Genomic DNA, 27812 nt, shown 5'->3' with positions numbered 1-27812 from the left:
AGCCACTGACCTTATTCTTGTGTGCTTAAACATTATTGACAATGTTTCTTGGACTCCACTTGAGTGAGGAGCGAGCTGAAGTTAAGAAAATAATTCATTTTTTCTTAAATCCGGGTGTTGTGATTTGTTTGTTTGTTTTGCAGGGTTTTTTTGAAGATAAGTAACCAGTCAGCTGATGAATATAATTAGCTTGTGGTTTAAATGACCCTTTCCCATTGGAAGCCACTAGATCTAACTGTGGCTAAATTGTGTTAATCACATACATATTTGAGATGACATATTTTGAGAAAACACTTTATTGTGTTAAATGCATTGTGAAACAAGTGATAAAAATGTAGTGTTCTGCAGTACAATTAAGTATCCCAAGAGTATTAAGACAGCTATACATTTATGTAGTTCACAATGCATATAACTTTAGGTGAATTTTGTTATATAAAATATTTGTGATGTGGTTTTCCCAAGATTTCCCCAAGATTTCTCTTATGTCTTTGAATCATTTTGTCTTCTCATGTCAAATGGGGAAAGTATGAAATGGATAACCTGTTGTTAGTGGTGCTTTTCCTGGTAGGAGTTGCTGTAGTTTGGGTTTTGGCAGCCAAGAGCATTTTGCTTTTAACAATGAAGAATGCAAAATTCAGCTTTGGTTTCCACTGAAGTATGATTTTCTTTAGTGGTATTGGTTTGACACGGTGCTGCATGCAGGAAAGCTAATTAAATATCTTCTATATAATTTTACTCTGTTTAGAAGATGTATTTTAATACTGTGCTTAATATTAGATCTTAAACCAGAGATTTTCTTACCTTAATAAAAACATTTGATAATAAATGCAAGCATAATTATGTGAAAAACTTCACTTTTTAAATGTATTTTCATTTTGAAATACTGATTATATTACGTGCAGCATCTTAATATATTTTATCAGTTTGGAAGAAATAACTACACTATGTTTTCTGTTTCTTTAGGGAAAAACAAAGATACCGACTGCTGCATGGAATTTAGTCTTTATTTGTTCACTGAGTTGCCAGTAATTCCAGATGTAGTGGAAGTTAGTGTCTAGCATAGTGTACTGGAGTGGGAGCACCTGCTCAAGTTCTTTGGAGACGAAATGTCAATATAATGATAAGGCTTTTAGGCTGAGTGGAAACCCAGCAGTTCAAACTGAATGAATCACTTTAATAATAGAACAAAATACCCATGTGGTGGTGATGGGGAGCAGAGTTGCTATTTTCTAAATTAGGGTTACTAAACACTGATATTTTTTTGTCTGGTGTTGCAAACTGTTTATGTACTGCTGTGGAACACTGAGCTGTGTCACAGTAACAAGCCAGCTTTTAGTACCCTGCAGCTGCTGTCTGTTGCTACCTGTTTCTTTGACTTTGCATAAGACAAAATGCTTTGGATCGATTCAGTTGCTACCCAAAAGGATATTCTGATCCTTAATAAGAGTTTTGCATAATTTTGCTTAATTTAAAGGAGTTTTAACAAGTTTTGTTTTGGTCCTGTGCTCTCAGAACGTCCCATACCCTTCGATCACATGATGTATGACCACCTACAGAAATGGGGGCCCCGCAGGGAAGAGGTGAAATTTTTTCTTCGTCATGAGGAGTCACCAGCTGAAAGCAATGAACAGAGTAAGTACAGTCATCCTGTAGTGTTGTTACCAAAACATATTCCAAAGATTTCTGAAGTGAGTTTGGTTATCAGTTCTTTCAGTAAACTTCAATAATTGCATGTAATACAACTTCCTTGTACCAAAGCCATTTTGAACCTTCCTCAGTGGCACGTTTATTCTTATTCTCTTTCTTTCTCTAGAATAATTTCTACCAGTCTGCTTAGTAATAGTAAGATCAGTTTCTCTTCTGATCCTGATTTTGATCCAAAAATTTTGGTGGGTATAGAGACTTGAGGCAGTTTTTTCCTATTGAAAGAAAGTCCCTACATTTTTAGAGGTTGGGATTATTCTTTTTGACCTCATGTTCTTTCAGTTGCACCAGAGGGAGACTTGTAAACTCCTTTGGCTCCCTTAGAAACTCAAGTCTTCTTTACAGGCATCATTGGCAGAGGTTTCAAGTGCCTTTACTTTTCAGTACTTCATGCAGGTATATATAATAGTGGTGATAATTTGCATCTTGAAAAATCACTGCTCTGCTTGGTTCTACAGGAGAAGTGTTTATAGTAAACAGTGCCCTATTAAGCGAGCTTTCTTAAAAAGTCCAGAATGAAAACATAGAAGGGTTTTAGTTTTCTAAACTTACTAGTGAAGACTGCACTTAATTTGTGAGAAGAGTTCTGAGGCTGGACATTATATACTTAATAGCTATCAGACTGTCTGAAGGACAGGAAAGGTGTCTCAGTGAGATGTGTGTTTGCATGCTTAGATTATCCTTACTCATTCAACTAATCTGACTACTTCTAACAACAGGCTGACTCCTTGTTGCTTTCAGCTGAGGTTTCTTCTCTTATTTTTAAGTTGTTCCTGCTTGTTTTGAATTCGGAAGTAGCAAGCCCAAAAATGTATGAGGAATTTTGTGTTAATTAGGTACTTCAGAAAATTCTGTCATCCTTTGGGCAATGCAAATATAAAGTATGTTAAGAAATTTAAGATACACCTGAAGCCACGGAGGTTCATGTACAAAGAAAATGTTGCTTGTGAACCATGCATGCACAGCACATTCATTTGTCACTGACCTATGGATCAATTTGTAGATTACAGTTGTTTATAACTTTAGAAATTAGAAACGTTTCCTCCACTATATATATTTATAATGTTAATGTATTAAATTGAAGCTATGACTTCATGTGGATGCAAAATATGAAATTTGAGTAGTCACGCTCACTACACTACTCTTCATGACATATTGCCTAAGTAGAAGTCAGAAAGGTAGAGCTGCATGTCTGTACTTTTAACTGAGAAAGTCTGTAAAGTAAATGCTTTATTTCTGCTGATTTCTGCTGATTTCTTTCTGCTGATAACCTGATAGGAAAGAGTTGGAACTGGCAGAATAAAAATTCACAGATAAAAGTGTCATGTAAATTCTTGAAGAGAACTGGTTGTACATTCAAGAACAGGTTCAAGAGTAAAACCCATTTATGTTGAAAACTGAACTTTGCACTAAGAATGATACTTTACTTTTAGGTGGCCGTCAAGCCCAAAATCAAAGAAATGGCATAAATATACCTGTGGAGAAACGTACAGAGAATGGGGTATGTAATAAGTCCCAAAGGTTTGGATCAATGCCACTCAAATACTTCATGCTTTAAAAATTACTACTTTTCAAGATGTTATGGTGGGAACTGGTGAAAAAATATCTTGTTCTATTTTGATTGTTTGTTTTTGTTATAAATTGAATGGGACAATGTCTTTTTCATCAACTACTCTAAATATTCTGTCTAGAAAGGAATCCATGTGTGTGATGTGAGAAGCTTCAGAATCTTATTAATTACTGGATGTTCTAATCTGTTTTATTTATTCTGTTTGAAGAAAAAAACAACTATGTTGTTTTTTCATGCTAGTATTGCCTCTCCAGACATCTTTTCTTGTTTGATTTTTCTCACTGGTCTCTTCATGGCATTGCCTCATATGTTAAAACATGAGAATGTATCTAGGGATTGAGATGTTTTCAGATGCTTGTAGAAGAGCTTGCTTACCCCTCAGAGCCGTCTCTTTATACTGTTTTTTTATGAACTTGGCTCATTTCTATGCCTGTTTTTTTAACTAAAATATAACTCTGTTTCTAATTTAAAACACATATTACATAGCATAGGCAACCTGTGAATCCTGGTTTGAACACTGTCTCTTTTACAAGTAAAACATAGGAAATCTCTTTCAAAATTACCATGACTTAAAATCCTTCCACTCCTGAGCTGAAACTCCCCTTAATTTCTCCTCTCTTGTCTCGTCCTCAGTACTAATGAAGACTCTGCAGACCATCGTCTGCTCTCGTTTGCTCAGGGCCATTCTGCTGCCTTTACCGAAGCACTGTAGCTATATTTTGCTATTTTTAAACATTTTTAAATTTCAATAAAAGCACTTGAGGTCACCAATTAATAGTTATATTGTCTCTATGAAACACTGTCAATTTTCAAATGTGCATATGGCTGTTTCTCAGGGAAAACACTGCTTAAAAGGTGTAAAAGCAAACAGATCAGGTTTTTCAAGCTGAGAGGTCTTAAATAAAAAAGATAACTAAAATGTTAAAAATATTTGTGCAGATTCAAGAGTTCTGTGCATTGCCCGATAATTAACATCTAAAATTCACAGACACGCTCATGTAGCAACAAAGTTGTTTAGTCAGTTTGCAGGTCTTTGCAGCTTGTTTTGTGTATGGCTGTGTGGGCCCAGTGGAAGGAATTTTTTTCCCTATTCAAAGCAGTTAATCATGTATTGCTTTCTACGTTCCTTTTCTGTAGAGAACACTGGCTGATACCCTCTGCTGCAGGGATCCGTTTATCCTGCTGCCATTGTCATATTGACAATGTAGTGAGATCATAGTGCTGTAAAGTGCTGGGGGGACATAACTCTTTCATGACCTCCCCTGATCTATTCCTCCATGTAGGTTGTAGCATAAATACTACGTTAGAGACATAATATATTTGGAAATTAGGACTAGCATGTGCAGAATGCCTTACAGTCTCCCTTCTTGGCAGCACTAAGTTATAGTAGCATGGCTTTGTATTTAATTCAATTTGCTGTGAACTTCTATGGGTAAAGCTTAGACCTAGTAACTTGAATAACACTGCTATCTTCATGCCATTCAATACATGTTATTTTTTTTTTAATCCCAAACAGTTGGCCACAAAATTAAAATTTGTTAAGGAACTGATCACTTTAAAAAGGACTTTTACCAGGTTTAGAAAATTATTAAAATACAAGAAAGACAAAAACCTGAAGGTGCTATAATAATGTAAAATTGTGGTGGGTTTTGTGCCTGAAATGGTACAAATTATGTTTTGGAAGTGTTTAAAAGTAAGATTTTTTAATTGTGCTAAGTTTTAAATCAGAGGGGGAGGGGGAAAAAGAGGTGGCTTCAGGATCAAGGATTTAATCAGCTTACACTTACGTAATGCATTAGGCTTATTCATTGTTACTGGCATGCTGAATGTTAGACTAGCACTAAAATCAACACAAACCAATGGAACATTGAAGACAGCTCAAATCTTATCAAATACTCTGCATTCAGGTATATTTTTATTATGCTTTAATGATGAAATAGTTGATTTTTATTTAATATCTGGTTAGAGCTGCAAGTGTGACATGCATAGAAAACTTTAAGATGAATATTTGCTTTGATTGAATCAATAGTCTTGGAAAAAATGATGGGCAATCTATTTGGACTTAAAATTGGATGACTCTATTTGGCATTTTGTCATATGCAGTAGGATTTTTTGTTCCTTGAAACTATATGTGCTTGATCAGCAATTATTTAAATAGTGGTTAGCTTAAAATCACATTATGTAAATGCTGAAATTTTATTAGATTATCTTCAAAATTAAAAATAGAATAGCCTAAGTTGCTTCCAGTGGTGAAACATGTTGTTGTAAGTGTTCATCTGAGAGCTTTGCATTCTGCATAACAAAATCTAAAGGCAAAACTATGCAGGATTTTGTAAATTGACAAGTTCTCTTATTCCTGAGGTAACCTTTTGGGGTTGGCTTTTTGTTTACAACTTCTTGGAAATGGAATTATGGTGTAATCAGGACCTGAGCTCTTTCTGCTGCTATACAAAGGTATAGATATGTGAAGATAAGACTTACATAACTAAACATTTCCTTTTACCAGGGAGATTGGTCAGTAGGAAGGTTTCTCTTCTCTGAGAACAGCTGCCTCTTCCTTCTCTTCCTTTCTTTTGCTTGTGTAACTGAGTCAGTTGGATCTGAACACAAGCTGTAACAAGGGAAACTCTAAATAAATACGGGGGAAAGCGTTTTCTCATTGAGAGTAACAGATATTGGAAAAGACAGGCTGGAGTCTGTGGAATCTCTGCCTAGCTGAATAAAGTCCTGAGCAGTCCGAACTGCTCCAGTCAGGGCTTATTGAACCAGGAGACTTACAGAGGCTCCTTTCTACCTAAATTATTCTTTGATTCTGTAATCAGTGGCCATGAAACAGTGGTCATGCAGTGCTGGGTCTTGTTTGCTTCCAGATGTCCTATCGTGATCCAGACTTCATTCCATAGAAGCAGCAGTTTGAGAACGGCAAGGCAGAGCAAATATAGGTGTAACCACTGGGGGTCAGTGGCAGACAGGAGAGGGACTGGGGAGCCCCATCCTGGTGCAGCCACTGGCCATCGACAGGAGAAGTGGATCAGATGTGCTTAAGGGAAGTCCCAGAAAGAGCACTGACCCGGTGATGACATTTGTACAGATGAAAAGGTAATCAGATAACCAGAAATGTATTAGAGATGAGAAAACAGGAAAGCAGATGTAGTTCAGGGGGGAAAAAAGGATGGGGTACAGGGACACATTGGAAGTCACATATATTGGACTGAATAAAAGTAGATTAGTGTAATGAAAACTGTATATGAAGAAATATTTGTTTGCTGTAGTTGTTTGGTTTAAATTAAATTTTATACTTGGTAACTTACCTGGGGAGTATAAAATGTCAGTTTGTGGTCTCCTGTACCATTTTCTTCTAAAGTTATTATTGCTGTTTCTAATATTAAAATTGCTCCCTCAATTTAGAAAGACTGATATCAATAAGCTTTTTTCTTAATGGATGTCGACTGAAGCCCTTGCCAAGAAGTACAAAATGGAACCTCCTTTTATCTCTCACTATGAAATTTGTGTTAATATTAGCGTAAAAAACTCATGTACAGGAAGAAAACTTCACCATCATCCCAAACTGTAGACACATGGTCCTGAAAATTTTCTTAATCTTGAAGCTGTGACCAATAGATGAAGTCGAGAATTAAAATTTTGTGCTGATTAGATAACAGAACTGATCTTCACTATTTCTGTTGAAGTGTCTCAAATCAGGCTTTTTGTAAAAACTTTACAACACGTAGTCCAACTGTTTTGGCATCAGGAGACTCAGATACCAGGGGAATTCTTAGAAAAATTCCACTAACAGGTGGGCTAAAACTTCTACTTATATGTACATGCAAAGCAGTTTTTCATAATACTGATTTAATTTAGGATAGTGAATGGTTGCTGATGGAGAGTGAATACCATCTCGTGCAGCCTCTGTATTCCATTCCATCATGAATGGAATCAGTAAAGCTACACTGATTTTGAGTGCCTGTTGTATGGCTTGTCAAATTCTAGGCTTAGAGTTTAAATAGATTTACATGTGGTACCAGAACCTGGTGTAGAATTGTCTGTTGTTCATTATTTTTAATAATTTGATCCATACAAGTGTAACCAGTTAAAAAGGCATTAAACATCTAATGTACATTTTGTTAGGGGTGGGGGAACCATTTACAAGTATACTTGCACATGCAAAATAATAATAGGTTTCCTTAACCTGTCAGGTGAAGATATAAAAAAATCTAATTGTGAGGGAAAAGGCAAACAAATTACATTTTTAACAGAGGTAGTAACCTCAAGAGATGAGAAGTACATTATATGTACTTGCTTGAAGTTTCTCATTTGAAATATTGAAGGATAAAGAGCTTAGTCTGGATAGAAGTTGTTCTTCAAAGCTGAGCTGCAAATTCAATTTAATATAAGCTTGTAAGTATTAAGTACTTTCTGTTTGTAACATTTAACAATGTGCCTGGAAGAGGCTGCCATTCACATAAGACAGGTTTTAATCAAATTTGTTCAAAATGAATAAATAACTCTGTCACTCTTGAAGTCTAGATTCTGAGGACTCATAGCAAAGTATAAGCACATAATTCCATTAAAAAAAATTAAAACAATTTAGGCACAAGAATTTCAACAGTTTGCAGAAAAATATTTTGTTTCTGAAGAAATTTTCATGTAGGCTTCCTGGAACATTTTGACCTCCTAATAAAAGCGTAATTAAATCAGATCCAAGTTTCCTTAATTTGCTGCTGCAACTTTCTCTGTTGCTCTTCTTAAAAGATAAAAAGTTATTTTATTTGCCTAAAATAAAAAGTTATTTTATTTTACTGTCAAAGGTGTTCCCTCATCTAAGACATCCATTCCTGAAATTATGTTTACCTGTCAGAGAGAGGAGCCTTTCTGCCCCTACAGCAGCCTTCTGCACTATCACATTCCTAGTTCAATTCTGAGGTCACCTTAATAGAGTTTGGATTCTCCGCAGACTGATACAGTTCTTTGTCTGTCTGAAGCATTTTCCAGACAGCTGGCAGTATTTTGCTCTTCAGAAAAATAGAAAAACTAATCCAACTAAAGGATTTAAGGGAAAAAAATTAAATTAGGAAGTAAAAAAAAAAAAATTAGTCTAAAGCTAATTTTAATGTATACAAATAGGTTTAGAATCCTTGCTGGACTAGAAATCCCAGTCTCTTCACACTTCAGTAAAGGATAGTTATGTATGGGAGCCTCTCTACAAGAATAATAATTGTGTGATCCCATAGAAAGAAATTCTGTGAAATTGTAGGGAATTCATATGCTTCTGACCTCTTACCTCACTCTGAGGCCTCTTCTTAAACTTTTTAGGCAGAATCACATCGTTCTTGGATTTGGAATGTCATGAAATATATTTCAGTCCATAATGGACAACGTTACTAGATGCTTAAATTTTTATGAGAATAACTTCATAAGTTCCATCACACTTGCTCTGTGATTATTTTCCTGTTACAAATTTATTTATGATAGCATTAGTTTTTGACTAATATTCACTCTTAACATCTGATTTAATTTGCTTTGAGGAGCGTAAGGCTTGTTTGAATAATCAGGACCAGGAAACATTCTTGGAACCCCCTTGGAACGTTGTGAAAGGACTGTTTTCCTCCATGTTTTCTCCATGTATTTACCTAATTTTTAATCTCTGTCACTCTAGATACCAGATATCTATCTAGATGGCCGTGGATATGAGAGATACAATATACAGACTTGTATATTGTACACTTATTGGCTTATATACACTCACTTGCAGTATACAGGTTTTGTAGTTCTGCTGCTCTTGTGGGCATCCATGAGAGTTCTGTTCAAGTTACAGGTACTAAATATGTGGTTTTCTAATCCATAATAGCCAACAGATGGCTTCCCATTTTGTGGAGGAGGAAAGACCTAAACTGCACCATTTACTCATGTACACCTTTAGTTCCCGTGGTGTGACTCCTGGGGATGCACAGGATCAGGAGCTGGACTTGATGATTGTTTTGAGTCCCTTCCAACTCTGCATATTCTGTGATTTTTACAGGTCTGACTTCGCTTTTCCTCAATCATGGCTTTGCAGTTTTACAGCAATACCTAGTTGCAGATATCTGTGGAAGGAGGAGGATGAGAAGTCCTGTGTGTTTGTTTGTTTAACCTCTAGCTATGGTATTTATTTTCGTATGTTTGTATTGTGAACATGGAGCAATACAATTCACCATTTTCCCTAGATTTCCAACTAAAAGAAGCATGTGGAGAATTGCCTCCAGTTGTCACTGCACATAGAGATCCTGAGTTGCTTGGCCCTTACATAAAGTTAGAACGGCTTAGAATAAATTAGTGTTTCAGCCTGACACATAACATTATACACATTAGCTCATAAAGTAAACGTTACTTAAAGACTTAATTTGTTATTTTTCATGAAGCATTGCTGTGCTTCTAGAGTCTTTACATGAGCACTGTAAACCTCAGTGCCTTTTGTCACAGCTGTATCCTTTTGCAGTCACTTTAGTATCATTTTTTAGTTAAGCCAAATATTTTAATAAGTTATTGTAAGGAAGATGGGATTTGTCCTTTCCTTTATTTCTGTAGGTCTTTACAGGAGATGGGTTATGAAAATCACTGTGTCAGTGCAGAGCTGTAAGAGCTGGAATGTGAAAGCTTGAGAGTTTAGACTGTCCCTCCTTCTCTGAGCAGCTTTCAATTCTGAGCAGGAGATTCTTCTGGTACTTACAAGGCCAACTATTAATTTTCAGTCCACCTTTAGAGTTATGTCTTTTATGTAGCTGTGTCATTTGCAGATCAGTGTTTTCTCTCATCTTTTCCACAGTCTCTGTGGCGTTTCTTATGCAGTGCTGCTGTGGCCTCCTTTCTCTGGCACTCCTTTCCGTGTTCACTGAATTGTTCATTTAGTTTCCTGTCCATCTCGCCTCTGGACACCAGGCATACCTATTTCCCACCTGCATGTTTTTCCCAGGGAAGTGAACCTTTCTATTTCTCTATTGTCTCCACAGCTGCCTCCAGATCTAATTGTTGTTAGGTTTGTTCCCCCCTGCAGTCTTCCTCAGATCAAAGCAGAGAAAAATGAAAGTCCCTCTGGCTAATTTAGGAACAAGGGAGTTGAACTTGTTTTTCTTCTCTTATTCCTAGTGGATGATCTTACTCTGCAGCTCATACCTTTTCTTGCTTGCTAAAAATAAGCCTGTTCTTTATGCAGCTGGAATAGTCACTGTATTGTGCTTGGACATAGAGTTCTTCAGTGTCCTTATGGAGACCCATTTGGCTGGATCTCTTGTGTAAGTGCACTGAATCATGCTTGAGTTACTTTCTTGAAAGAAGGAAGAGAGAGTGAACTTGCATGTCATTCGTGAGTTGGACAAGGTAAATTACAGCTTTTTATGTTTTGGGGTTTTTTATCTCCTACAATATCCTGATTTTTAGATACGTAAGTTGTTAATGGAGCTTCGTATTTTCTGTAATGTTTAGTATTTTAAAATCCTTAGGTCTAGGTTTTGGCTTGTTCCAGTCTTCTCTGGCTTGCAGCTTTTTGATTTATGCCATTGCACACATGCTTTAGCTTTATTGCTGGCTCACGTATTCATCTTGTTGCATGCAAGAGTTAAGAGAAGCCGTATTATGTAGGAAAAAGCATATAGCAAACACTGGAAAGGTTATTTGCATAAGACTGTGGTATCTCTTCTGACTGTACAGTTTGCCTTTTATCTTAGGCAGTCTCTGTTAATAAATTCTTTGAGTTTCAGGTGGTATGGTTTGCTGTCACTTTAAACAGTAAAATTACATAGAAAAATTAGTGATTTTCCTGGTCTTTTCGGTGTGCGGTTTTGGCACAGCGTTGCTAACACTACAGAAATACAATGGAACAAATAATTCATGTGCTTTTAAAGCTAAATTTTCTATATTCTTATACTTTCAGTTTAACCTGATAACTGTGAAAGAACTGTGTATTGCTCAACATTTTCCATTGAATATGAAAAGTGCAGTGAATCAAGCTGATTGTAGTTGACAGCTGGCTTGATCTTGCCGTGATTAGGTCTTTTACTGCTGGCAAAATCCACTAGCCTTTTCCGTTAGCTGATTGTTGATGAATGCAGAGGGACAGCTTTTCATATTGATAAAGAGTTTGGGGAAACCTTTATTTCATATGGAATAAGATTAAAAGGCATCCTACCTTCTATTGATTGCACTGAGCCAAAAAGCCATGCAGGAACTCTTAAGATGCATAGAGGGGGGTTTTTTTGGCTTGTTCACAACAAAGAGTTAAACAATTAGTGTAGACAGTAACGAGAAGATGGAGTTGGAGCATGTTGAAGCAACGCAAATGTTTGCAGCTGATGGGCAGTGCTGCGAAATAAAGATGTGCTTTCTTACAATTACATGGGAAAATAACAAACAGGTAATTAATTACTTTCAAAATTTGTTAGTTTTACACTTTAGTGGACGTGTTATTTAAATTCTGTGAAGCTTTTGCACTTTAGTTTAAATGATTGTAGGTTTGGTTGTCACATCACTGGAATGCCGACCAGCTCGGGTTTTGTAACGCCTTATCTCTGTCTTGAATTCTTAGTTAATCAGATTTTGTTACATGCATTTGCTATTTTTCTTATGTTTTAAGACATTATCAAAAGCTCATTATTTAAAAGTTGACCGTGGCATTTTGGCTTTTGACACTTTGGCTTTGTGGGAAGTGTGAGTCCTGCACTAAGGTCACAACGTATCTTTCAATTACAGGATACTTATTTTCTGTACTTCTGTGTTTTAGCGATGTTTTATCACGCTGTTCTTGTATGAACTTATGGACATCACCACAGAAAAATTTCAATATGAAACAATTACTTAAGGGAAGAATAAACACAAAATTGGTGCTAAAAATGTTACTCAGACTAATGATAAATGTATCTTAACCATCCTTAGCAATCCTGTCAGAAGACACAGAAAGATATAGTTCCAAGACTATTTCTAAAGGTACTGGCAGTGTATTTTCAACATGTATTGTAACTTGTCTATTACTCAAAATCATTTTGAGTAAAAGGGTTGGTGTTGTAAAAAGGTTTTTGTTGTAAGAAGATTTTGTTCACAACTGAGATTTCTACAAGAATGCATAATCTCTTTTCTTAGGAGTATGAGGTTAATATTTTAATTCAAATCAGCTACTGGATATTTTAGCCAACACTAAAGTTAATATAAACATTTCTGTGGCTGTTTAAAAGTGGCTGCAAGGACAAGGAAGAAAGTAGTACTTTAAATAAACAAGTTTCAGATACTACTTTCCTAGAAGTAATTTATAAGCAGTCTATTTCAGATGTAGCAGATGTTCAATATATGCTTAAAGCCATTTCTAATTTTGAAAATTTATTTTAACATTGTTTTCAATTTTTGTTAAATTCTGCCTTTTTTAGCCATTCTGGACAAAATAGGGGACAGCCTCACTTTTGAGATCTCTAAGAAAGCAATATAGGGAGATAGGAAATCTAGAGTCTCTGGCTTATGCTGAATAGACTTAAAACATTTTATTATAGAGTGACTTACAAGCATCAGCAAGTTGGAGGAACTTCTAACAAGATAGTGTAGATTGAGAGATGTTAAGATTTTATCAGCTGTAGATAATGTGAAATTTTTCAGCGAACTATGATACAGCTGAAGTGTGTTTATTCCTAGAAACTGTTAGTGTGTTTATTTGCACAATACAATAATATTTTATAATAACTTTTTGGAGTAAAGTTACCCGGTTCCATTTGTAATGTTAATTTCAGGATTATTTGATTATCAGGAGATAGCACATACAAGGTATATTTTCCTTTAATTCCCAATATTCTGAGTGCCTTTTCTGGGTTTAATTAGCTTGTTCATTTCCATTAAGCTAAAAAAAGGCACGTGCTATTGTCATTGGATTCTTTAAAATGGATTTCTGCTATCGGCATGTTTCTGACCCAATTAAAAAAAAATGCAAGGCAGAGCTGTGGATAAAGCCACTAAACTGGAAATAATGTCATCCATGTCGAGATCAGCAAAAACTCTATCTCAGTTTAAATAAAAACAGATACTTTCTTTTGTCTTTATAGCGTTACACATGAATTTTCTTAAAGGATTTTCAAGTTGTCTTCGTTGTGCATTGTACTGAGATCAGGTTTTATTGAAAATGTGGCCAAAGATCTACTAAAACTCTTAAATTTGGTGATATATAGGGTCAGTGTGTTTCAGAAATGTAAGACGATCTTGATCAATAATCTTCAGCTCCATCTTGCATTCTCCTTCCATAAGACTTCAGATAGCACGAGGAGGCCACATACTTTTCATATAAGACCCTTGATACAGAATTGGTATAATGAACTCCCCTCTCTTCCATCTGTTTTCCACATCACCACTGTTCTGCTGGGCAGAGTTACCCGAAGTGTGTTTTGGATATCCATAACAACAACCTTTAAAGCTTTGTTGCCAAAGCTTTGTTGGCTTGGCTAAAGCATCCCCCAAACATTGTTACATTGAATGAGGCTTCTGCTGCTCAAGTCCAAGTTAGCACTGGAGAACTAGGAAATCTTTTGCTAGATTCAGCAGACACAGCAAGCTGTTCCTTTCTTTCCTGCTCTGGCAGTTTGGAGTTGTTCAGCCAGAGCTGTTCTCCCTGTGCTGCACAGAGGAGGAAATGCAGGAATGGCCCACAGAGGTAAGATCTCCTTGGTTTGGGGAGGCTGAGAACTGTCAGAGCCCTGATCCCAGTCTGGAATTCACTGGCTGGGGAGTACTCCAACCTACCCCTGTTCATTTTATAGTTGTCATTCTGCTTTGTTCTGGAAAAACGCTCATTTATGTAATAGACTTCACTCCCTTTTTGTCCATGTGCTTGTATACCTAGTTCCAGACCTGTCAGTTCTGTTTGTCTTTTAGCTCTGTAGATTTCTGGGGTTTGATAGCCCTACAAAGGTAAATTCCTAGTCTGGAGATGAGTTTTGTGTTTCCTCCTGTGCCCTAGGAAGTAAGAATGACTGAAAACTGCTATAGATTATGGAAAGTAGAGTCTTTCAGTATGTGCAATAAAGCCAAAGTATCTACTTTGCATTTCTATGTAGCCATTTTAAGCCTTCTCAGGAGCAACTCAGTTCCTTTCTGGCCTCTGCTGTCCTTCTCCTCTTAGGATGATGAAGATATTTTAGTTTTGCCATGGCAAAATTGTCTCCTTAATGAATCCCACATGGAGGTGTAAATTCTTTCATGAGCCCAAAGGAGTTGCTTCTTGGATTTTTCTCTGTTTCAGTTTCTGCCTTTAATAGTAGTGTGTTTTTTTGGGGGTTGGGGTTTTGATTTTGTAGTGTTTATCCCCGCCCCACCAGCCTTTGATATACTGCTGTTGTCCCATTTTGGCTAAAGAGTGGTTTGTTTCTCTCTTTGACATTTCTTCTGGTTGAAGATATGGTTACCTTTACCATCACAGCAGAGGAGGTATGGACTTCAGAAAAGGAGTACCTTTATTTTTTTATTTTTTTTTTTTTGGCTAAAAAGGCCTTATCTGTACTACAGTTTTAGAGTGGCAGTCTATGTAAAAAATAAAGTGTAGCTGGGCTGCAGATGAGATGTATGCTGTGCTAGCTTCAGTAGCTGCTCGATATTGACTTTTTAATAAATTGATGGGTGGTTGAAAGTAGAAGCAGAAAAACTTTCTGGGTTGCCCTTTTGCTGGCTGAAGTCAGAACCAGCCCTTCTGGGCTCCACGGTAAAAGCTTAGGCACAGACCTTCTCGACTCTCTGCATGCCAGTCGATTACATTTTACTTAAGTTGCACCTTGGCAATTGGTGGTTTAACCTCACCTTAATTTCTCACTGTGACAAGAGAGGAGAGTGGAACAAAGTACGAAAAGAGAAGTAGTAAATGAGGGAATAAGGATAGAGGTGATGGGAGTGAATGATAGGAAGAAGACTAGAAAACATGTGAGAGAGAGTTGATTGAACGTGATTTGAGTTTACAAGAATATGCACAGCAGTTTGTCCAGTTTCGGGAGGCTGGAGGTACCTGAACCTATGGTTCCTAGTGGGGGGTTTTGGGAAAGGAACTTAAGTTTTGTGTGGGAGATGGGTGTGAACACCTATCTTAAAAAGAAGGAAGTAATAGATAAGGGAAGTTGATGACATGGTGGTTCTTGCAAACCTAGAAAAAGATCCGAAGAGATAATGTGCAGGAAATGACTGGTAAATTCTTGTACTACTCTGCTTTTCTTTTTTATTTAGTTGGTCACAGTATGCTTTACACTGGCTGTTTGAGTGGCTGGGTGTTGCTGAACCTAAACATGAGACTACCAGTCATTGTGGTGGCTCCTAAAGCTTTTGAATATTTGTTGTTTTCCTTTAAAGATCTTCTGAAATCATAACAGTCTCGGGTGTGTGTTTGGCGTATGATTCATTGTTATTCTCAAAGTAACTCTGTTCTTACTAGTGCAAACTTGGAAAATTATCAGAAATAAGTATCTTCATGGGTTAAACATGGAGGCAAAGAAATGCATAAAATCAGACCACATCCCAATTATCATCTTTTTAAAAATCATCTATTCAAAAGGTTGGTCTCATGGGGTTATTTTTTGACATAATTAGATTCCTCCTAAAAGAGAGTTTTCTGATGGGAGTAAAGGCAAAAAACCACTGGAATCTGCCCTTATTGCTTACAGCTGCCCTTGACTGCAGTATATCCTGCTTGTCAAAGAAATATTTTGAGTTAGGATGCAATTTTTCATTTACCATTGTGAGTTGCCAATGAGTAAGCCATTCATAATAGCCCAGAAGTATGTAGACTGAGGTGTTTGTGATACTAAACATAACAGCATAGAAAGGAAGGAGGAATAAGAAAATGAATTTTCAGAGTGACAGGACTAATATGTAGAAATAAATATTAAAGGAGGTTCCTTTCCTTAATTAAATACCTAAGGTATGATTTGTTTTGAGTCTGCTTGTAAACTAGTTCCCAAACTATTTAATTACTGCTGTACCATTCATTTCACCTGTCTCAAAAATATTAATCATCAAATGGTAAAATATTAGCTTGTAGTAGGAGGGTGATGTCAGAAGCTGAAACTCCAGTTCATTACAAATTCTATCTTTCATCATGCCCTTTTAAACTGCAGTTCAACAACATAAATGCAATTTTTTTAAGATTCTTGTCAATACTATGAAATTGGTGAATATAGGTGTAAATTATTCTTGTCTACATGAGACATACATAATACTTCGTTAGTGCCTAATAGTGCTGTGTTTACTGTGTTAGCATTTCATTTAGGAATTCATCTCTGTGTAAATGCTCCTGTGAATCAATGAAAAGAAATTTACAATTCAGCAAAACTGTCTGCTTTGATGTATCACCGTGTAGCAAATGAATCTGTGGAATCTGGAGGAGTAGGTATTTGTAGTGGCTTTTTAGTACCTCCTTCAGGAGTCAGTTCTGTAGGAGGTCGGTTTCCCTTGCTGCAGGAGAAAGGAGGAGGTCTGGACCTTAAATGTGATAGGCTGATGTTTGTTATGAGAGGTGAGTGTCTTACTCCGTAGATGGAATTGTTAATAACCAGTATGAACAGCACAAACTCAAGAATCTGAGAAACCAACAGCCTCATTAAAGAACTAAAAATGCAGTGCTCTCTTTGCCGTCCATAGCCTGGAGTTCTGAAGGACTGAGACTGACTTTTTTCAGTGGTGGTGTTAGCATACAGATTATTGCAAGCAGACTCAACTAATATGAAATGCTCTAGACTGATTGATTTAACTAGATCTCGATAAGAGAAAGATTCGGTGTTTTTTATGCTGGTTCAGAATGATGCTGTCCTGTTTTGGAGACCTGAAATCAGCAGCAGTCTGTCTAAAACCAATTGACTTGATGTGGAAGAGGAATTCTGCTCAGTCTGTTTACTGCTTTTGCCATGTGGATGAAAAGGAACAAGCTGCGAGTGAAGTTACAGGTTCAGTGCTACGTTTCCTCAGCTGTCTCTTTACTTTCCTGGGTGTAGTGTAGCTGTTGGAAGTGAAAGGGACACTTTACTGGTATTCAGTGAGGTGAACGTTAAGGTATTTCTCATAGGGCGTTAGTATTTAACCGGTTAATTATTACTGTTTCCCATGTTCTTGTGCTTTGCCATCTATAAAAGGTTTTTAGACATTACACTTTCTGAATGGAACATTTTACAGTAGTTAATAGCTTCTTCAAGGAGATGCTAATATTTGCATTAATCTTATAATCAATCTTCTATATTTTACATGATACAAAATAATGTAGTGCTTTTTCCAGGTGTTGTAAGATATACTTTCAAATATGCCTATTTAAAGGAGTAAAAATATTGAGCTTTTGGATTAAACTAGGTTTGGGTGGTTTTTTTGTTTCTGGTGGTTTTACAAACCACTTTCTTATTGTCACTGTTTATTCCAGGTTATACTACCCATTTAGAAAATCTGTAATTTTCACTTGGTAAAATGGCTTTTTCACTTTGAAATATGCACAACCCGTATAGAGATACTACTTTTTGAGTCTGGATATATTTTTAACAAGATTTCTTAGCAGAATAACTCATCTTTCTATTTCTTGTACAGTGTTATGCTCAAAATTACTAATGGAAATAGAATGTTGTTATCTAAACCGGTGATCAAAGCAGAAAGAAGGGAAGCACTGGGAAAACTTTACATTATCTGATGCAAGTTATATATTTCTGAGAGAGCACATGTATATTGAGAAAATGCTATCAATTCACACACACACTCCTCTTTTAACTTTTTAAAATCACTGATCCAGAGGGAAGCCTTCATGCCATTTTGAGCCCCTTGGAAGAATTGCCTACTGAATCCAGCAGAAGAAGATGTAGAGATTTACTTTTTTTCTGGCAGTTGGTCAAGCCAAAGGAAGTCAGCAGAGCCTGAACATGTTTTGAGAGTAGCATCTGGTTTTTCTGTGTTACTTTTTTGTCTCAAGTAAGCATGTTTTGATTTGTGGATGGCACTTGGAAAAGCTTCCTTACTTTCTTAGCCAATTAGTGCTTTTCAGTCAGTAATTAAGAATAAAATGTCTCTCTTGGTGGCCACAAGTGCATACAAGTTATTTGGCCTTAGAGAATATTGGGAAGGACTCTTCATAAGTCATGCTAATGCTAATTAAAGTACTCACTTCTAAGTTCAATTTTTTTTTTTTAATAACTGTGTTCACTAGCAAAATGTTGAAATAGAAAATTAGTGTTTTGAGTGGACTTTACCCTTTCAAATTACTTCTATAAATAGTTTTCATTATTGTTGACTAGTAAGACAAGTTTCAGTGGTAGTATCCAGTAAGATTTATAATTTTGCTTCATAATTTATTCAGTGGGAAATATTCGAACAGGGACTAACTTTATCTAAACGTGTTAGCTGACATGTCTATATCATGCCAAGATGAAGCAGCTTTAAAGATAGCAATCCAATATTAATTCAGGTAGCAAAAAAAAACAAACAAAAACAAACCAAACCAAAACAACAAAAACCCCAAAGTGAAATCAGTTAAAACAAATAGTATTTTCCTTTCCTGAAGGAAGCTTAAAGAAATAGTTTTGTATTATGCATTGGTTAGAGAACTGATACTTACTTATGTAGGAATTAGATGCAGAAATATGAAAAAAAAGGTAATCAAAGTGGCTTAGGTACTGTGATATCAACAAGATATTAGAGGAGAATTTTACTTTTCTTAGAGTGAAGTACAAGTATTGCAGGAGGATATGTCAGACAAGATTATTGGAAGTCAGTAGGGTGGGCCCAGAGAAGTGGAGCAGCTAAATCAGCTTTCCTCTGGGATCACGTATGATCAGATCCACAATCTGATGTGTGATTGATTTGGGTGTGTGTGGGGGGGTGAGTTTATCTTTTTTTTTTTTTTAACTGTATGTCCATAAAACATTTAGACCTCATTCCATTTTGTAAACATTAATTTGAAACAGTTTTATTTATCAATATGTCCAAACCATTTAATTGTCTTTTCTTTTTCAGCAGTGTTGACTATACTGGGGACAGGAAGTGATGTAATTTTTATTTGGTTTACTAATAGTGTAGTCATGTAGTTTGGTGAAAATAGTACATGGTTTATTGAATTTTTAGAGTGCAGTAGTCCAGCTTTTACGTTGATCCCATAAATTGATTGAATTGCGTTTAAAGACTTTGAAACAAATCTTGGGCTGTTCTGAACTTTGCAGCACAATTTTTCAAAGACTGGTATTTTCTTTCTGTGGAAATTCTGAAGTGGTGGTTAAACTGTGCAGTTCTAAGGTTATGGGTTTTGGTTTTCTGAGCAGCAAAACAGGTATCTAGGAAGTGTCAGCTGGAATCTGTCTTGTTACACTGCACTCTCTTTCTTGACATGCTGTAGGAAAAAGTGTGGTTGAAGTACTTTGATGTATAGATGTAAACTATATTTGTTGATAGAACTGTAAGTATACTGAAACAATGCATTCATTTTTTGAAACTCATGAGATTTGGTCTCACATGTGAATTTTAAATAATTTTCGTCAATTGCCTCTCTATTTTTATTTTGTAAATTATGTGTTAATTTTGAAATGCAAAAGGAGTGATAAATCTTTGCTACATCTTGCATTTCATTCAAAGTAATAGCCACTTACTTATCCAAAGGGGATTAACTTTACTTTGTTTCACTTTGTACAGACTATTTTTCACAAATTCTTACCTTAAATGCTCCAATATGTCAGAAATTTCACCATCTTTGGATATGAACTTAGTGATGCTTTATATAAAGGTTCTCACATGGTCTTGTCCATAGGTAAATAACATGAACCAGCACTTAAAGCTCCCAAGGTAGTTACAGTGAAAATGTTAGAAAATGAAAGAAGCTTCAGATTGCTGTACTGCTTAAAATACCTGCTTGCATGTGTGTTCTCTTGTGCCATACCAGGACTGTGTGCCAATGCTACCAAACATGTGAACAGAGCAGTGTTAAATGTAGGACGAGGGCTTTTTTTTCTTCTTGTTTCACCTCTTAGCATTTTCCTCTTCCATTCACTTTTTGCTTTTTCTGCCCCTGTTCTGTCTGTGTCCCTCCTTTCTGCTCTGAGATTCCTTACTTTCTCATAGGTGTCCATCATTATTCTTCCTCTGAGGACCAGGGAGGAGGCTTTAACCTTCCTCTGAGGAGTGGGGAATTAGCTTGTATCATCAGAACATTTAATATACATCAACACATTAATGTAAAATTTTCTGTTCTGCAGGTTGGGAATCCACGTGTTGAGCTCACTCTTTCTGAGCTGCAAGATATGGCTGCCCGACAACAGCAGCAGATTGAAAATCAACAGCAAATGTTGGTTGCTAAGGTAATAATTATATACAGATCATCATAAATACCCATTTTCTTCAACATATGCAAGCATAAGTTTCATGGGTAGAGAAAAACAAACTGATTCATTTCAAATAAGCTCAAGAAATAGCTTGAGAAATCCATTTTACCAAAATAATCTTAGGCTAGGCAGTGCACAGTCTTGTAGTGTAAATGGTACTGTAACAACCTGTGTGTCTTTATAAAAATATTGTGAGGGTTTGTCACTTTTGTGTGGCCCCCTTCATGGTCTTCGGCAGACCAGGCTCGACTCTGTGCTCATCTTTAGCAGCTCGTTCATGCCAGTACAGTAATAGTGTGTAAGGTGAGAATATACCCAATTCATGTATTACATTTCCCAAGTCTCCCAGATGTAAGAATCCAAGTGTGTTTGTAGAGTGGGGATTGGGTTTAATGGTTTTGACATTGTTTGAAGTGTATTGTAATACATAATATGCCTTGGATGCATGGACCACCTAGGAATCAACTGAATGATTCTGTTGTTCTTTCTTGATGGAAATAGTATTAAAAAAGGACAATTTTCTTTGTGGGCCCAGCAGAAGGACTGTTATTTAGAAGTGGAGCATTATCTTACAGCTACTTGTTTAAAATGGTCTGCTGGACATATTTTGTCATCTTTGGGAAGCCGGATAACAGCACTGGAAATTTATTTTGCAACAGCAAGAAAACTGTTAGTAGTGTCAGAAAAGAAATACCAGAGGAAGCTTCACAGATGTGTTTGAATGGGTGTTCAAACTAGGGTTACATTTGCATATGTATGTAAATATGATATTTTTGGTCTAAGAAAATCTTGAATCTCTGCTCTGAAACAGATTTGTTAACTTGATGTTAAAGAGTTTTTTCTAGAACTGACACATATTTTAGCTACATCCGACCTTTTCTGATTTGTGGAAGTAAAAAACCTGATTGTAGTGATAGGTATTTCTATGTTAAAATTATTTTTTTTTTTAAATAAATGGGTAACAAGTCTAAAACCTCATTTTGTCAGGAACAACGTTTGCGTTACCTGAAGCAGCAAGAACGTCGGCAGCAGCAGTCTGTTTCTGAGAGTGAAAAGCTCCAAAAACTTAAAGAACGTGTTGAAACCCAGGAGACAAAGCTGAAAAAAATCCGTGCCATGAGAGGACAAGTGGACTACAGCAAGATTATGAATGGCAATCTGTGTATGTGGAATTCTTAATTTATTTTGTTTACTGTTCACTGCGTGACTAGCAAATAATGCTATAATTGCTAGTCAGTGCAGCATGGAAGCAGGATTTCAGATAGAATGTTTTTTGTCTTGCTGTGTTTCCATGAAATTTGTATATGACAGAACTTTTTGTTTGTTTTGTATAGTCAAACATAAAGTCAGAATAAGTGCTCTCTAACTATAAGGAGATATTACAATGTTAGTAAATTTGCAACACATATTTTATATTTGCCTGCATATACTAGATTTAAAGCTAGTGTATTGTATTTCTTAATACTTGTAGAATTAAGAAATTAACAACTTCTGCTTTATTTAATTTTTTCTTTGTTATTTTTGTCTTGTTAATTTTAGCAACTGAAATTGAGCATATAAGTGCCATGTTCCAGGAAAAGCAGCAGGAGCTGCAGGCTGCAGTGTTAAAAGTGGATCAACTTACCCAGCAACTGGAGGATTTAAGGAAAGGGAAACTGAATGGGTTTCAGTCTTACAATGGACAAATGACAGGGCCTGCAGCAGTAGAATTAAAAAAGTTGTATCAAGAGCTACAGGTAAGTAACAAAAAGATGCTATTTGGATTATAACTGCAGGTTTAAAAGAGTTGCATTACTACTCTTACAAGTGGCTGTTTGGTTCTGTTACATGTCATAAAAGTACTGTATTGGAATGCTGTTAGTGTGTAAAGTTGTAGCTGGCATATAAGCCTTTTTCAAAAAAAACTTCATTAGCTTTATAACTGTTTGGTTGTTTCTTTAACATATAATGTTTCTTTAACATAAGTGTTCTGAAGGGCATTTCTCAGCCCCTAATACAGAAATAGTGAATGTTTACATAATCTATTATTTGTGTTAATTTCTCCCAAAAATTGTTTTAGAAATTAATTTTGGTACTTTTCTACTTTGTAGTTATCACACGAGTAATGAAATATTCAGTTCACATTTGAAATTTTGTCCATCTGTTTGCTAGCAGATCGGGATTTTCAGGGCTCTTTTTAATTTACTCGTGTACTTTATTGTGATCAAGGCAACAGCTCTAATATATTGAATATTTTAAAATTAATTTTAATTTCAAAATTAGTCTCACTCATTTCTTTACATGAGCAAATACAACATGCAAATTAATTCATCCCATTATCATGGAATAGTAGTAAGGGTCCTCTTTCTCTCTTTTTTCCCTTTCCCCATTTATACAAGGCATATCTGCCTTTGAGTATTTCTAAGTGCAAAGATGCTCAATAGATGAAGATTTCTCTCTTGTGCTTCTCAACAATCCCATACGTGTTTATCAAGACTTAAATTTGCCTCAGGTGTTTTTTGCATGTAACATTACCATGAAAATTGGAACATTGAGACAATGTCAGAGTTATTGAAGGTATGAAAAAATGCCAATGGCAAAGCAAGAGAAATAATTATAAAGAGTGTCACGGTTGATTTAAACCATAAAGGTAATCCATCTTCTAATCTACTGGAAACCTGCTGTGAAGGTTTCAGTTTAATCCCCATGCAGAGAGGAAAATCTGTGCCCAGTCCCTGCACTTGCAGTTCAGTCAACCTCCCCTCCAGACACCAAGAAGCTTTGTGTGGAACTGGAAGTAGAATCAATAGCATAATTTTTGTTGTATGTTTTCCATCACTTAGTTTTCATGATAGACAAACTGTCTTGGTTAAACATAACTTTTAGCAAACCTTTTCTGTGACTTAATTTTTCACAGTAGAATTCTGTTCTGAAATGTCTTTATGCCTAATTCCTCAATCCATTTCCTATACATGGATGCAATCTGTATGTATTTAATAGGCATCCACTAGGGTTTTTTGAGGACATTCTTTTGCTGTTTTCTTCTAAGAATTGTTTATGGTTGCAAATGCTAACTTGACAGGATGTGTGGAAGCATAAATTAGAGATGCCAGAACAAGTTGCTGATCCAAATTGCTTTGGGTTTTTTAACACTGTATTAAAAACCAACTTGCCAACAGACAGAATGAAATAACTGTCCTAACAAGTGCTTTTTTCCTTTTTTTTTTTTCTTTCCTGTTTTCTTTTTGAAGATCCGTAACAGGCTTAACCAGGAGCAGAACTCCAAGCTTCAGCAACAGAAAGAACTCCTAAACAAACGCAATATGGAGGTGGCTATGATGGACAAGAGAATCAACGAGCTCCGTGAACGACTATACAAGAAAAAAGTTGAGGCACGTCAAAAAGAAAACATTCCTGTAAGATAAACTGTTAAAAGGGCCACACTTCAGTATATCAAGGGCCTATAAAAACTACGTAGAATCTCACTTTTTCCCAGTCAAGTAATACAGTTACATCTAAAGAACTTATGCTAAAAGTAACAGGCTTCTTAAAACTATATTTTAAGGTTTCCCATAGATATCCAAAAACTGTTAGACACAATGTTTCCTTTTATTTTTGTTTATGGCAGAGACATATTAAAATTAGAGATACTATATTAAAAATCAGAGCAGTTTATATTTCTAGGAAGGAAAGTATAGCTACGCACTGTGTTCCAAAAGAGGAATGCATAAGAGAATTGGGTTTTGTAAAATGCAGTATGGAAAATGGATAAAAATAGAAATGGTCTGATAAAATTAGTCACAATAGTTGTCTGGAACTTTAAAAAGAAGGACTGGAGAGATCAGTTCTGGATTTCCATATGTATTCCTAGCTGGAGGTATTTCTTTTAAAGAAAAAAGCCAACATAAATATTTGATAATTTAAGAACTCATTTTAGACCGTTGCCTTAAGAAAGTCACAGTGAAAGAGACCTGACACAGATAAGGGTTTCTGTGAGAGATGTATGTGCTGTGACTAAGAAATTTAGGTTTCGAGGTGTTGGTTTTAAGAAATAAAATTTGTGCTTTCTACTACTTTTATCTTTTTGTAGAAGCATGGAGTATGATAACTATTAATGTGCTTTAGCTACAGCGCATGGTAAGTTTAGACGTCCTTGTTTGTGCACAAAGGCCTGGGTTAAGTGGACATTCACGTTTCAATTTGTCTGATTGTTTTTAGTTGAATCGTATTAATGGAACTTCATCACCCCAGTCATCCTTGAGTGCTTCAGGAAGGGTGGCAGCAGTGGGACCTTACATCCAAGTTCCAAGTGCTGGCACTTACGCTGTACCAGTAGATCCAGTTAAACCACAGTCTCTCACCATTGCTTCAAACTCAACACATGGAAGATCAAAATCCGGTAACTACTTGTGTGATGTTTATTAATACATATGGTTTGAAAAGGGGTAATAAAGAAAGGGAATAATCTTAGGAGACCCAGTGTTGACATCATCTCTGTAGTGGAAGGGGCAGGTTTTCGATGTCTTGATCCTGTTCTGGGAATTGGATCGATCATTTGATATGTGATATTTTTGCCTCTTTCTGTGATTTTTTTTCTTAGGAGATTGAGTGTTTTATTTGAAATTTTACTGTCTGCTACACCCCTAAAAGGGAGCACATGTTCCTTCACAGATTCGATGTTGTGTTTTTAATGGGTTTTTGATTACTTGATGTGTTTTGATATAAAAATGAAATCAACTTTGTGGCAAACAGTATTATAAACAACTGCTTACGATATGTTGCTTTTTGTCAAGTAAAACAAAGTTAGTGAGCAGGTAAAAATAATATTACTTCTCAGAAAGAGACTAAATAAAGAAATAGAATAAAACTATATGAGGTTTTTGCTCCAGCTGAGATATGAGAATTTGTGATGCTTGAAGCACTTCTGAAACAAAATAACTTTAATATTGATGCTGTTTACTTGTTTCTGCCTTACTCAGTGAAGAAGCTTCCCCTCCAGGGGACTCCCCAGAACTTTGTCTAAAATTGGCTCCCATGTCTCCAATAATCAATAATTCCATTTACATTATAAAATAGAATTATTATTATTGTTATTATTTAATTTACATTGGAAACTGAAGAAAACAGGTCATGATATTTGTGCCTTAAGTTCTCAATTCTGGCAAGTTTCACCTCTCTGCTCACATCTTGGCAAAATCAGAATTCTTAAGAAATGGTTAGCTAGGAAAACATACATAATACAAATAAAAGTGCATGATCCCAATGATCTAACCACAGGACTTAGTTTACCTGGTCTCCTAGGAGAGATAAAAAATGAGATAAGGAATGACTAGTAGACCATAGCTTCTGCAATATTTACATACATTCAAGTACTTAAAACTGAATACTCCAGCAAAATCTGTAGCATGCTTCCAGATGGGGAGGAAGAGATGGAGGGAAGACACTCTGAACCTCTCTGTAGGAAAGAATGTCAGAAATGCCCCCCAAAAAACCCCAAGGATAGGAAGTGAAATTATCCAAACAGAACTTAAAAAGAGGCCCCAATCATTTCTATTGATATTAGTGATTTAACAATACCTTTATAAGCTAAAGATATTCAAAGGCTGTACAAACCACATCACTGTGGTTTTATGGAAAATATGGAAACACTTAACTGTGGGGTCAAGGGACAGATTTGCAACAGTTTTGTTTTCGGACATACGCATTCTTCTTCTGCATATGGGAAGGCACAGTTCATAACTTTGAAGTTCACCAACAAAAAAATAATTCACAATTTTGTAATATCAACATTCCAAGATATACATATCCACTTCTAGACCTACCTCAGGACTTTATGATTTTATAAAAGTAATTATTCTGCCTTAGGACTGACTTTGTGTTTATTACTCCGAAGGTACTTGAATGAAGTTCTGTAAAATAGATTTGTGTAAGGAAAAGCTTATATACTACCAGAAAAAAAGAAATTGAGACTTTGTTTCAACTGTCATGCTTTTATTTCTCATTATCTGAGTGTTCCTGTTCTAATTTTCTCCATTGTCATTGTTATAATTTTTCCACCACTTTTTTTTCTTTCTTTTTCTGTGTAACTGGATCTGCCTTGGTGTGTCCGGTAGAGACAGACTGTGGGTGTGTGAAAAAATCTCCAGACACCTGGAAGGTTTCTGATTTAGACATAATAGTGGATCCTATTCTGTCACCTCCCACTTCTCTTCAGTCTGCTGTTCACAATGTCATCCGCCTGGCACCTACTCTGTTTGACACCCAGCACTGTGAGTCCGTAGAAGATCTCTGGCTAGCTAAGAACTCAGTTTTTAATATGGTCATCTGAGCTCTTGCATACAGATGCATATTAAACAGCATCTTTAGAACCTGTGTTGTGATTTGGCATGTAGAAGATGCTGTTGAAATGTAAAATGGTTGAGAAGTTGCTTTTCATCTTTGAAAGAAACAGATCTGCAGCAAATTCATCCCAGGAGTACTGAAGTGGTGCACCAGGGATGAGTTTTCTTCACTGAAAAAAACTCAAAATTCTCTAAATGTTATTAGAAAATTTGTGGTAATCACCAAAGCATGTTTTAATATATCTTAGATTGGATAGATATATAACATACAGGCTTAGTTTGAGTTACTTTGTGAGAAACTTTGAATTTCCATGTTGCACTGGCTGCAGAGTTGGGATAAAAACTCACTCTGTCCAAGTCAATAGCAAAATTTTGCTCCCTTCCTTGGGACTAAAATGTTATACTTGGAGTGCACTTCAGTTGCTGTACTAAATACCCTGGATCCAGACCTACAAAAATTTTAGGTAAAGTCAGAGAAAATGTACAAAACCTTTTGTGTCTGCATGTCACTGTCTTATTTATGTAAAGCTGAAATACACCAGGTGTTAGGTTTACAGGAGGCTGGGAAGAGGGTACATGTGGAGGAGAAAATGAAGCCAGTTGGCCGGAATGGCTGTGGGGTGTCTGAGAGCAGGAGCTGGGGAGGCCTTGTCAGGAGAGCATTGCTGATGGGACAGAGCATCCGAAACCTGGTTAGAGTGGCCAAAGATCGCAGAAGGCAAATGCTGTTTGGTTGCCTCCCCTTAGCACCATCAGGCAGCCTCTGGTGCCATACACTGCACTTGCAGATTCCAGCAGCAGCTCCATTAAGTGCTTGGGTTGGGGGAGTACCTGAGAGGTGCACTCATGACAAATGCTGATTGGAAGGGATGCTAAAGATCATCCTGTTCCAACCCTCCT

At 36.2% G+C, this 27812-nt stretch overlaps 1 protein-coding gene across 6 annotated transcripts in view; it reads left to right on the top strand.

Moving 5' to 3' along the window:
* The window catches only part of PPP1R13B (protein phosphatase 1 regulatory subunit 13B), a 68507-nt gene that overhangs the window by 29798 nt on the left and 10897 nt on the right, over nucleotides 1-27812 (top strand). For 2 of the 6 annotated variants that reach the window (XM_064659286.1, XM_064659284.1), the window contains exons 3-10: nucleotides 1513-1632; nucleotides 3138-3205; nucleotides 20467-20568; nucleotides 21580-21754; nucleotides 22132-22328; nucleotides 23823-23987; nucleotides 24790-24970; nucleotides 26685-26840. In XM_064659286.1, coding sequence (XP_064515356.1) covers nucleotides 1513-1632; nucleotides 3138-3205; nucleotides 20467-20568; nucleotides 21580-21754; nucleotides 22132-22328; nucleotides 23823-23987; nucleotides 24790-24970; nucleotides 26685-26840 — 1164 coding nt within the window. Of the gene's footprint in view, nucleotides 1-1512; nucleotides 1633-3137; nucleotides 3206-17142; nucleotides 17197-20466; nucleotides 20569-21579; nucleotides 21755-22131; nucleotides 22329-23822; nucleotides 23988-24789; nucleotides 24971-26684; nucleotides 26841-27812 lie in introns of those variants that run through there. The other 4 variants (XM_064659285.1, XM_064659289.1, XM_064659287.1 and 1 more) reach the window with 4 other exon arrangements.

Source organism: Pseudopipra pipra, chromosome 6, assembly GCF_036250125.1.
Source record: "Pseudopipra pipra isolate bDixPip1 chromosome 6, bDixPip1.hap1, whole genome shotgun sequence".
Classification (NCBI taxonomy): Eukaryota; Metazoa; Chordata; class Aves; order Passeriformes; family Pipridae; genus Pseudopipra; species Pseudopipra pipra.
This window is presented reverse-complemented; position numbering and strand designations above follow the sequence as displayed.